The sequence below is a fragment of the Theropithecus gelada genome, chromosome 4 (genome assembly GCF_003255815.1).
Source record: "Theropithecus gelada isolate Dixy chromosome 4, Tgel_1.0, whole genome shotgun sequence".
In the NCBI taxonomy this organism is placed as follows: domain Eukaryota; kingdom Metazoa; phylum Chordata; class Mammalia; order Primates; family Cercopithecidae; genus Theropithecus; species Theropithecus gelada.
The window spans coordinates 38,246,237-38,258,863 of record NC_037671.1 but is presented as its reverse complement, the minus strand read 5'-3'; the positions used below and the strand labels follow the sequence as shown (position 1 = coordinate 38,258,863).

Below are 12,627 nucleotides of genomic sequence, written 5' to 3'. Positions count from 1 at the left end.
GATGAGGTAAAGGGGTAAAACAAAGATGTTTTAAGTCTGACTCACTGGGACAGTGATGAACATCAGAAGTTGGGAGGGGGGTGTCGTGGGTGGTGAAGATGAGGAAAGATGACTGCGGTGGCTTCAGTTGTGAGCTTGAAGTGACAGATATCCAAGTAAAAAATGTACAGTACCTACTCTCAGGAGAAGTTTCATGAGAGAGGGACATGAGCTGGCAGAGACAAGAAATAGCATCGTTGCAAGTCCTTCCGGCCCTTGTTGGTGTCTTACCACAGCCCTCCCTTAACTCTGTCGTCCCAGATTCTTTACACAGAGCGATTTGAAAATAAACTGGATCCCGACGCATCCTCTGTTAACCTGATTCACTGCTCACATTTTGAGAGCGTGAACACAAGTCAAACTGAATCTGAAGACCAAGTGCCATACACGGTATCATCCATGTCTCAGAAGAATCAAGGGCAACAATATGAGGAGGTGGAGAAAGTTTGGCTTCCTAATAACTCATCAAGAAACAGCTCGCCAGGACTGCCTGATGTGGCAGAAAGCCGGGGAAGGAGATCACTCATCCCTTACTCAGATGCGTCTCTACTGCCCAGTGTCCACACCATCATCCTGGATTTCTCCATGGTACACTATGTGGATTCACAGGGGTTAGTCGTATTAAGACAGGTAAGTACTGGGGAGGCCTTGGCAGGAGCTCTGATCCCCCTCCTACCATCCCAACCCCATCCTGATCCTGATTGAATTCTGTTAGTCATTGATCAGCTGTTATGTGACTGCTAGGCCACCAGAATCTTGGACACTGAAGGCGGTATAAGGTCAATCAAAATAAAAATAGAATGAACCAATTCCTGGTTGTTTTTTTTTTTTTTTTTTTTTTTTTTTTTTTTGAGATAGAATGAACCAATTCCTTTTCTTTTTTTTGAGACAGAGCCTTGCTCTGTTGCCCAGGCTGGACTGTAGTGGCGCAATCTCGGCTCACTACAACCTCTGCTTCCCAGGTTCAAGAGATTCTCCTGCCTCAGCCTCCTGAGTAGCTGGAACTACAGGCATGTGTCACCACGTCCTGCTAATTTTTGTATTTTTGGTAGAGACGAGGTTTCACCACGTTGGCCAGGCTGGTCTGAAACTCCTAACCTCAAGTGATCTGCCCGCCTTGGCCTACCAAAGTTCTGGGATTACAGGCGTGAGCCACCACGCCCAGCCTAAAATGAACCAATTCTGATGTACTGAGCTGCGATTGGTTTGGTAAGCACAGGACATTATTATTTCTCAAGAAATGAAAAACAGGACGCTCTGAACTTCATTGAAACAGCAATCTGTGCCACGCCTAGTAACTCCCAGAACATCCTGGGAGTCAGCTGCAAATCTCTTCAAGGTGTAGGTCTGAATGCTTCAGAAAAAAAGCAGCTCACCAGGAATTCTCCACGGTTCAGCTGCTCTGAGCCAGCACTGTAAAAGGCACTGGGCTGTGTTGTACTCCAGTTTGAAGAGGGTGGGATGAAATGACACCTCAAACTTGGGGCTGCCTGTCCAGTACCTGCAGGGTCTTCCCCACTTCCTTCCACACCCACACATCTTCAGGTGAAAAGGACAGGGATGATTTTGCCTTCAAAAGCTGTGCCCCTGGTCCTGACTTCTTTTCTACTCTTGGGTTTCTCTGACAGTTCTCTTTTCTCTCCCTCCTATATGGTAGACAGTTTAGGTGCACAGCTAACAATACTGATGTCATTGTTTAATGCCTCGTAAGTATAATATTCCTTTTTTAGCCAGCTTATCTCAGTTTACAGCACTCTCTCTCCCTCTTGGTGATGGCACAGGTTTGAACATCCTGAATACTAACGGTGTTTGAGTGCTTCTTTTGAGATTTGTGCCTTTGGATGGTTTTCCCTCTTTTATCCTCAGATCCTATTTTGTCATATTTTCTTACTCCTAAGGGAATACGACTGCCTCTTAAGTAAGTCCAGCTTCTCTTTGGTCTGGGGCAAAAGGAAGCTTTTCATAGCAGAAAGAACTCTGGATTGCAGTCTGGTATGTTTGCTTTGTCTTGACTCACTGTCCATCTGACCTGAGGCAAGTTACTAGATTGAACTGGGTCTTGGTTTCCTTATCTACAAAATGAGAGGCTTGGAAGAGATTAAGAGCTTTTCCATGCATGAGATCCTTTTATTTTTCAACTCCGTTTTCTGATTCAATTATACTTTGATAATCTCTTGTTATTTGGGCTTTTCCATCTTAGATTATTCTACTGGGCTATGTTCTCCCCTTCTGGTCTTAGGCTGTAGTTGTTACTTTAGATTTTATTCAACCCACGTTGCTGTCTACTATGTGCCAGACCGAGTTGGGCACATGTATACACACTATCTCATGTAATTTTCACAACTGCCTTGAGAGACAGGCCATACTTTCCCCTAAGAGCCTGAGGCTCACAGCTCATACGTGGCCTGTCCAGCATTGAAACTTTAAGCATCTGACTTTATGTCACACTTTCTTTTTGTTCCATGGTATAGTTGTGCCATTGTCTCCCTTGCTCCTCCTCCTTTTGTAGAGGCACCATCTGTTCTGGTCCTTGGCAGCACCCACCCACACCTGGCCCATGTTGATGACTTTCTGTTCATCCCCAACATGGAGACAATGTTAGACACCTTTAGCTTTCAGCCTTTAGAGATTCATGGTGTACTTCTGCACTCTAAAAATGCAGATTTCTTCATTTCCTTTGTAATTATGTATACTACCATATTGGAAGAAATCATTCTATTTACTTTATAATTGAAAACTGGAACCTAAGAAAAATCCATCAGTCCATTCCTTTTTTTTTTTTTTTTTTTGAGACAGCATCTCACTCTGTTGCCTAGGCTGGAGTGCAGTGGCATGATCTCGGCTCACTGCAATTTCCGCTTCCTCGGTTCAAGTGATTCTTCTGCCTCAGTCTCCCGAGTAGCTGGGACTACAGGCACGCACCACCACACCCGGATAATTTTTGTATTTTTAGTAGAGACAGGGTTTCACCATATTGGCCAGGCTGGTCTCAAACTCCTAACCTCATGATCCACTTGTCTTGGCCTCCCAAAGTGTTGGGATTATAGGCATGAGCCACCGTGCCTGGCTTACCCATCAATCCATTCTTATTGGAGACAACCACTCAGATTAAACTTCTTCCTAATTCAAGGGACTTTCCTTTTCCAGCGTTTGTCATTTAGAGTCTGTTGTGGCCCTTTGGCAAATGACTTTGTGATTTGCCATATGATCAAGAATGACTTCGTTTCCTCTTGGTAGTGAAAGAAGCAGAGTTTGTTTCTTTTGACACTTTAACTTAGTGCTCAGGGTTGGTGTCTACTCAGTGTTAAGTACTAAGGTCGATATTGATTTGCTTTGAAGTGAACTTCAAAAATGGAGTGCAGTGGCACGATCTCGGCTCAGACAAAGCCTTCTTATACTGATTTTCTCTCTCCCTGCAGATATGCAATGCCTTTCGAAATGCCAACATTTTGATACTCATTGCAGGGTGTCACTGTGAGTATCCTTCTTCACCCTATGAGAGGGCTATTTTGCACCCTGGGCCCTCTGCTCCCCACGTATCTGACATTGTGTGTGTTCTGGGTTTGGTTTGTAGCTTCCATAGTCAGGGCATTTGAGAGGAATGATTTTTTTGATGCTGGCATCACCAAGACCCAGCTGTTCCTCAGCGTTCACGACGCCGTGCTGTTCGCCTTGTCAAGGAAGGTTATAGACTCCTCCGAATTAAGCATCGATGAATCTGAGACAGTGATACGGGAAACCTACTCAGAAACAGAGAAGGTCGGACAAACAGACAAAGCATGGGGTTGGGGGAAGGGATTGAGGTCGGCAGGGGGGATGGGTGGAGGTGGGTGGGGGCTGGGAGTCAGGATACCTGATCAGATAGATGAATAATGTCCAGGAAAGCTATTTAGTATGGCTGTACCAGAATCTGAGATGTGGAAATGCTCCCTTACCACTTGGTAAATAGCAGTGGATCTGAGCAGCCAAGTGCCCCCACTGTCATGGCATCGGGGTTCCATTCAAGAAATTTCCCTAACTGAAGAGAGGGTTTGCCCAACCCAGCATAGACCTCAAGGATCCTTCTACAGCATTCTTGGTTAGTGTCTATTACCAGTTGCTAAATATTTTAAATATCTCCCTTAGCTATACCTTTAGAATTCCTCCCCACCCCACCCACTCTTGAGATGAATAATTAAACTAATGAACTAGCAGAGATTCAGATCTCTAATCTTGTCTAACACCTCAGCTTTATTACCTTTACATTGTAATATGAGATTTACTCAACCTGATCAAATGCAAAGGAGAATAATATATAAGTCTGAATTGTCAGTCTTTTATTAATACTGAGACCTGGCTGGGTGCAGCGGCTCACGTCTGTAATCCTAGCACTATGGGAGGCCAAGGTGGGTGGATCACGAGGTCAGGAGTTCAAGACCATCTTAGCCAACAAGGTGAAACCCCATCTCTGCTAGAACTACAAAAATTAGCCAGGCACGGTGGCAGGCGCCTATAGTCCCAGCTGTTTGGGAGGTTAAGGCAGGAGAATTGCTTGAACCCGGGAGGCGGAGGTTGCAGTGAGCCGAGATTGTGCCATTGCACTCCAGCCTGGGCGACAGAGTGAGACTGTCTGAAAAAATAAAAACATACTGAGACCTGGGCCCACTTCAGCATTTTCAAATCAGTACCTGTGTAGGTTAAAGGTTTCCAAAAAAAAAAAGAAAAGAAATTAAAACAGATGGGCACTAAAATATTATCTAATATCATCTAATGACTAGAAATTACTAAACAAAGCCTAGTTGATGAAATGAGATACCACATCTGAAACAAGAGCCAGGCATGGTGGCTCATGCCTGTAATCCCAGCACTTTGGTAGGCCAACATGGGCGAATCACTAGGTCAGGAGATCAAGACCATCCTGGCTAACATGGTGAACCCCATCTCTACTAAAAATACAAAAAAATTAGCCAGGCGTGGTGGCATGCACCTGTAATCCCAGCACTTTGGGAGGCCAAGACAGGCGGATCACTTGAGGTCAGGAGTTCAAAACCAGCCTGGCCAACATGGTGAAACCCTGTCTCTACTAAAAATACAAAAAAATTAGCCGGGCGAGGTGGCACGCACCTGTAGTCCCAGCTACTTGGGAGACTGAGTCAGGAGAATCGCTTGAACCCAGGAGGCAGAGGTTGCAGTGAGCCGAGATCGCGCCACTGCACTCCAGCCTGGGTGACAGAGCGAGACTCTGTCTAAAAACAGAACAAAACAAAACAACAACAACAACAAACACACACAACTAGTTAACTGGTAGTTAATAAAAAACAGCTAGTTAGTAGTTAATTAGTAATAACTAATTATTAGTATTGTAACTAATAATTAGTAATAATTAACTAATCAATTGGTTTGAATTATGCCATCTGCTTCTATTATAAATGGAAGTTTCTCTATTTTTTATTTATAATTATGATATTCAACATTTGTTTTCACATATTTAGTCATATCTATTAATATTTCCTTTTCTTATTTATATTTACTTTTTATTTAGAAAGTCATTCCCACTTAGAAGGTAAATAAGACATATTTTCTAGATTTTTATGTTTTTATTTTTTATATGTTATACTCTTTAATGTAAATAGAATGTATTTCAGTGTACAGGTATTAGAGGGTAATCTTCATTTTTTTTTTATTTTTTTTATTTTATTTTATTTTTTTTTTTTTTGTTTTTTTGAGACAGAGTCTCGCTCTGTCGCCCAGGCTGGAGTGCAGTGGCGCGATCTCGGCTCACTGCAAGCTCCGCCTCCCGGGTTCACGCCATTCTCCTGCCTCAGCCTCCCGAGTAGCTGGGACTACAGGCGCCCACAACCGCGCCCGGCTAATTTTTTGTATTTTTAGTAGAGACGGGGTTTCACCGTGGTCTCGATCTCCTGACCTTGTGATCCGCCCGCCTCGGCCTCCCAAAGTGCTGGGATTACAGGCGTGAGCCACCGCGCCCGGCCTTTTTTTTATTTTTGAGACAGAGCCTCACTCTGTCACCCAGGCTGGAGTGCAATGGCGTGGTCTTGGCTCACTGCAACCTCTGCCTCCCGGGTTCAAGCGATTCTCCCTCCTCAGCCTCCCAGGTAGCTGGGACTACAGGCGCCTGCCACCACACCCCGCTAATTTTTGTATTTTTAGTAGAGACGGGGTTTCACTATGTTGGCCAGGCTGGTCTCAAACTCTTGACCTCGTGATCCACCCGCCTCAGCCTCCCAAAGTGCTGGGATTATAGGTGTAAGCCACTGCACCCGGCCTTAATCTTTATTTTTTATCTATATAGCTAATTATTTTGGGCTATGTACCATCTATCTTAGTTCATTAGTGCTACTATAACAAAATATCTGAGACTGGGTAATTTGTACATAATAGATATTTATTTCTCACAGTTCTGAATGTAAGAAGTCCAAGATCAAGGCCCTGGCAGTTTCAGTGTTTGCTGAGGGCTTGTTCCATCTTCTCTCAGCAGCATCCTCATGTATCAGAAGGTGGAAGGACAAAAGTGCCTATGCTAGCTCCCTCCAACTCTTTTATAAGGCACTAATCCATTCACAAGGGCAGAGCCCTTATGACTTAATCACTCCCAAAAGGCCTCACCTCTTAATACCATCACAATGTGGATTAAGTTTCAACATAGATTTTGGAAGTCACACATGCAAATCATAGCACCATCCAACCATCTATTGAATAAGCCTTCTTTCCCCTACTGATATGTTATTTTCATAAAATATTATATTCTTATGAAAACTAAACTGTATTTCTAGCTTAGTTGTGGATTTCATTGTTCTGTATAGCTTCAGTATCACAGTGTTTTTTTGTTTTTGTTTTTTGTTTTGTTTTTGGTTTGTTTTTTTTTTTTTGAGACAGTCTCACTGTGTTGCCCAGTCTGGAATGCAGACTGGAATGCAGAATGGATCACGGCTCACTGCAACCTCCACCTCCCAGGTTCAAGTGATTCTCCTGCCTCAGCCTCCTGAGTAGCTGGGATTACAGGCGTGCACCACCACACCTGGCTAATTTTTGTATTTTTAGTAGAGACAAGGTTTCACCATGTTGCCCAGGCTGGTCTCAAACTCCTGACCTCAGGTGATCTGCCCACCTCAGCCTCCCAAAATCCTGGGATTACAGGTGTGAGCCACCACGCCTGGCTATCACACTGTTTTTGTTGCTATTGCTGTATAATACACTTTAACATTGGTTAAGAAGTCCTATGTCATCAGTGTTCTATTTCAAAATTTGCTAAGTCATTCTCACCAATTTATTCTTCCAAACCAACGTTTGAATCTTTTGTCAGGTCTCCACCCCACAAAAACAAATCTTATTGAAATAATTATTAGAGTTGTATTAAAAATATAAAATCACTTGAGAATTTATATCTTTATAGTATTCATTCTTCTTATTCAGAAATATAAACTGTCTCTACATTTACTGTCTTCTTAAATGTTTCACGCATAGTAAGGTTTTGTGACTTTCTTCACATAGGAAAATCCTAGATACTTTATATGTTTTACTTTTTGGTTTTTTTGAGACAGGGTGTCACTCTGTCACCCAGGCTGAAGTGCAGTGGCATGATCACAGTGCACCACAGCCTCAGCCTCTCAGGCTCAAGCAATCCTCCAACCTCAACCTCCTGAGTATTTGGGAGTACAGACACACCACTATGCCCAGCTAATATTTGTATTTTTCACAGAGATGGGATTTTGCCATGTTGCCCAGGCTGGTCTTGAACTCTTGGGCTCAAGCAATCCACCCACCTCCACCTCCCAAAGTGCTGGGATTACAGGCATGAGCCACCACACCTGGCCATTTCCATTATATTTTCTAACTGGCAATTGCTAACATATAGAAAACTCACTGGTTTTTATTAAATTATTTGGCTACCTTTGTGAATCATTTTACTATTCCTAAGAGGTTTCACTGTTAATTCCTTTGGGTTTTCCAAATAGGAAAATATTTTCTAAAAATAATACTAATCTCTTATGTTCCAGTTGTTAGAATTCTTATTTCAATATCATACATTATTGCATTAACTAAACCTCTCAGAACAATTTAAGTCATAATGATGAATCTTGTCTTACTCCTGAATTTAATGAGGATTCTTGTGTGTCTATTAAGATTAGTGGTGGCCAGGTGTGGTGGCTCACACCTGCAATCCTAGCACTTTGAGAGGCCAAAGCAGGCGGGATCACTTGAGGCCAGGAGTTTGAGACCAGCCTGGCCAACATGGCAAAACCCCGTCTCTACTAAAAATACAAAAAAATTAACTGGGCGTGGTGGTACGCGCCTATAACCCCAGCTACTCAGGAGGCCAAGGCACGAGAATCACTTTAACCCAGGAAGCGGAGGTTGCAGTGGGCTGAGATCGTGCCACTGCACTCCAGCCTGGATGACAGAGTGAGACCCTGTCTCAAAAAAAGTTAAAAAATAAAAGACTAGTGGTGATAGCTGGTTTAAGATGGACATATCAGCTAGGCGTAGTGACTCATGCCTGTAATGCCAGCACTTTGGGAGACTGAGGCAGAAGAATCACTTGAGGCCAGGAATTTCAGAGCAACCTGGACAACATAGTGAGATGCTATCTTGAAAAAAAAATTATTTAATTAAAAATCAGCCAGGTATGATGGTGCATACCTGTAATCCTAGCTACTTGGGAGCTTGAGGCAGGAGGATTGCTTGAGCCCAATAGTTTAAGGTCACAGTGAGCTTTGATTTTGCCACTGCACCCCAGCCTGGATGACAGAGTAAGACCTGGTCAAAAAAAAAAAAAAAATGGACATTATCTACCATGTTTTAAAAAAGTATTTTCCTAATGTACTAACATTCTTATATTAAGACTTGGTATTGAATATGTCAATTGTTTTCTGCTATTTAAGATAGGGAAGACTAGGAGAGTAGCAAGTTCTATTTCATGTGTATTGAATTCAAAATGCCTGGGCCGGGTGTGGCCTCATGCCTGTAATCCCAGCACTTTGGGAGGCGAGGCAGGTGGATCCCTTGAGGCCAGGAGTTCGAGATTAGCCTGGCCAACATGGTGAATCCTCTTCTCGACTAAAAATACAAAAATTAGTTAGGTGTGGTGGCGCACACCTGTCATTTCAGCTACTTGGGAGCCTGAGGCAAGAGAATCACTTGAACCTGGGAGGCGGAGGTTGCAGTGAGCCAAGATCATGCCACTGTACTCTAGCCTAGGCAACAGAACAATACTCAAAAAAAAAAAAAAAAAGTTGCCTATTAAACATTCAAATGGAGATGTCAAGAATGGAAGTGAATATAAGAACCTGCAGATCGGGGAAGGGTTATAATCAAAGAATCATCAGCATCAGCCTACAGATGGTAACAAAAATTATGGGCCCAGAATAAAAGTCCCTATGGAGAGAGCATAGACAGAGAAGAGAAAGGTCCCATGATCAAGCGCTGGGGCATACCAACACCTAGAAGTCCAATAGAAGCAGAGGAGATAGTAAAGAGACCAAGAAGCAGCAAGCAGGAAGGAATGAGGAAAAGCAGAAGAGTGTCATATGGTGGTTGAGAAGAAAATGTTTCAGGAAAGGTGAAGTGATTAATTTGGAGGAATGGTGCTACAGGCTGATTCAAGGCTTATGCAAGGCCTGTGGGTGCCTGCTATGTGACAAGCTCAGTGTCTGCTACTGGGGATATCAAGAACCAGGCCCTGTCATATTCCACAAGCTTAGAGTCTAGTAAGGAGTAGGTTTGTAAATAAATAAAGCAATACATTACTGGTACTATGATGAAAGTGTGAATGAGGTGTAGCTGGAACACAAAAGAAGCTGTGGTCTTGCCTGGTCATCTTAGCTCTGAATCTGGGGTGATGACTAAGTGGATGTGGACAAGATGGAGGAGGACAAGTCAGGCAAAAGGAGTGGCATGCACAAAACTGAGCAGTAGTCAGGCAACTCTGGGTAACTTTATGGTGAGAGCAAAGGGCGGGGACCACAGCTGGAATAAAGCTAAAGAAGAATGGCAAGAGGCCAGGTCACACACAGCCTTATATGCCCTGTCAAGGATTGCACTGGGGGTTGGCAAGACAAGTAAGATCAAGAAGACAAGATGTTTCAGAATGTTGTTAAGTCCATTGCTGTTTTAAATGGTTGCTCGTGAAATCCGGTCTAGCTAGAAAAGCCAGAGAAATTCTAAGTTGGAAATTGATTGAGTCTGAAGAATAGTGAGTAACTGAGAAACCAGAGGTTAGAAGGAAGATGAAAAGCAGATTTATGGATGATATCATTGGCATTTTAAAGAAAAATTTTTTAAAAATTTTTAATAAAAAATAAATAAAGGTTGGGTGCAGTGGCTCATGCTCGTAATCCCAGCATTTTGGGAGGCTGAGGCGGGCAGATCACTTGAGTTCAGGAGTTCAAGACCAGCCTGGCCAACATGGTGAAACCCTGTCTCTACTAAAAATGCAAAAATTAGCCAGGCGTGGTGGTGCATATCTGTAGTCCCAACTACTTGGGAGGCTGAGGCAAGAGAATCACTTGAATTCGGGAAGTAGAGGTTTGCAGTGAGTCAAGATCATGCCACTGCACTCCAGTCTGGGCAACAGAGCAAGACTCTGTGTCAAAATTAATAACAATAATAAAAAGAAAAGTAGACTTAGGTAAGAAATATTTTCTACTCTGCAAGGAACCCATGGTTCTGGTACCTTAAGTCCTATTGTATTCTGAAATTCCTTGACTGCTCAAAGATTAAAAGTCTGGGTTTTGTTTGTTTGTTTTTTGCGACAAAGTCTCACTCTGTTGCTCAGGCTGGAGTGCAGTGATGCAAAGACAGCTCACTGCAGTCTCGGCCTCAAGCGATCCTCCTGCCTCAGCCTCCTGGGTAGCCAGGACTACAGGCATGTGCCATCATGCCCAGCTAGTTTTTAAAATTATTATTATTATTTGTAGAGATAGAAGTTTCACTATGTTGCCTAGGCTGACCTTGAACTCCTGGGCTAAAGTGATTCTCCTGCCCCAGCCTCCCAAAGTGCTGGGATTAAAGGTATGAGCCACTGCGTTCAGCAGAAAGTTAAATTTAATTAGAAATTTTAACCTACCTAACTGTATTTCAGAATGACAACTCAATATATAAAATGAGCAGCAGTTTTCTAGGAAGCCAAAAAAATGTAAGTCCAGGCTTCACCAAGATCCAACAGCCTGTAGAAGAGGAGTCGGAGTTGGATTTGGAGCTGGAGTCAGAACAAGAGGCTGGGCTGGGTCTGGACCTAGACCTGGATCGGGAACTGGAGCCTGAGTCAGAGCTGGAGCCTGAAATGGAGTCCAAGGCTGAGACTGAGACCGAGACCGAGATGGAGCCCCAGCCTGAGACTGAGCCCGAGATGGAGCCTGACCCCAAATCTAGGTCAAGAGCTCACACTTTCCCTCAGCGGCATTACTGGCCTACGTATCATCCGCGTACGGCTTCCACCCAGTCTCAGACTCAGCCTCGGACATGGTCAGTGGAGAGAAGACGCCATCCTATGGATTCATACTCACCGGAGGGCAACAGCAATGAAGATGTCTAGGAGATGAACTGGAAATAAGGGGTCGGATAATCCTGGCAAATCCTTCTATCCAAAAGGGGTCAATTGTCCAGAGACCTAGATTGGATATGAACTAGCAGTACTTCCTTCCTGACTGTGACTCCTACCACCTGCCGGCCTTCTTCCTTGTTCTGCACTGGGATCACACTCCCAGATCACATTACTAAATGCCAACAATTATCTCTTAATTCCCTATCCAGGCTCCCCTCATTTCACCTTCAGCATATATTCTAGTCATGAATTTCCTTCTTCACACACCCCACATCTCCGGGCTTTGTGCCAGACCATCTCTAACTTAATCCTCTCATCCCTGTTCCCCTTTCTCCAAAGAGATGAAGCTCAAATAAAATGTATAACTCTAGTAACATTTGGATCCTTCCTGCACCTTCTCCCTTCTCTGTATTCTGTATCCTGAAGGAAATGTCAAATGGGAGGGATCCCAGAAGGGAGTGGACATGGTGGAGAAGAGATGAACAAGAGAAAAAAAATTAAGTAGCATTTGATTTTATATGCAAGGTATCTTTCCTGTGCTGATAGGGGAAATGGGGAAAACAGGTAGGTTAATCTGGGTCAAAAGCAAGCCAGCCTGTGAGACTTGTAGTACAACGTCCTGCTAAACTGAGAGCACTTTTGCTGTCATTCTCAGAGGTCAAGATCTTATCCTGCCACTGGTTTCATAAGGCCAATGAGCTGTACCAGCTCATTGTACCAGCTGTACCAGCTCAACTGATGGGAATTCCCTTTATGAGTTCCCTTTGTGGAACTCTCCCTGGGGTTCAGATTCACATTCACCATTCAGATTCACCATTGCTTCTTTCTTACAAGTTTTTAAGATATAGGCAATTTGGAATCTGTACTCTTGGTGCACCAAGGAGTTAAAATCTGTGACAGCCACAACCAGCCTAGAAGTTGGAAAAGTCAATCATTACTAGTTTTGTCCAAATCCATTCAAAAAATTTCCCCCTTCCCCATTTAAAATATGTCTAGTATTAAAGTATGACCAGAAGAAAAATAGAGACCCCTGGGCAAAGGTATAT

At 43.4% G+C, this 12,627-nt stretch overlaps 1 protein-coding gene across 3 annotated transcripts in view; it reads left to right on the top strand.

Annotated features, from left to right (window-relative positions):
* Window positions 1-11,951, top strand: part of SLC26A8 (solute carrier family 26 member 8) — an 81,467-nt gene extending 69,516 nt beyond the window's left edge. For all 3 annotated transcript variants that reach the window (XM_025382646.1, XM_025382647.1, XM_025382648.1), the window contains 4 exons: window positions 301-669; window positions 3,459-3,513; window positions 3,614-3,798; window positions 11,120-11,951. In XM_025382646.1, coding sequence (XP_025238431.1) covers window positions 301-669; window positions 3,459-3,513; window positions 3,614-3,798; window positions 11,120-11,572 — 1,062 coding nt within the window. In that variant the 3' untranslated portion in view covers window positions 11,573-11,951. The remainder of the gene's footprint in view (window positions 1-300; window positions 670-3,458; window positions 3,514-3,613; window positions 3,799-11,119) is intronic.
* The last annotated feature ends 676 nt before the right edge of the window (window positions 11,952-12,627 follow it).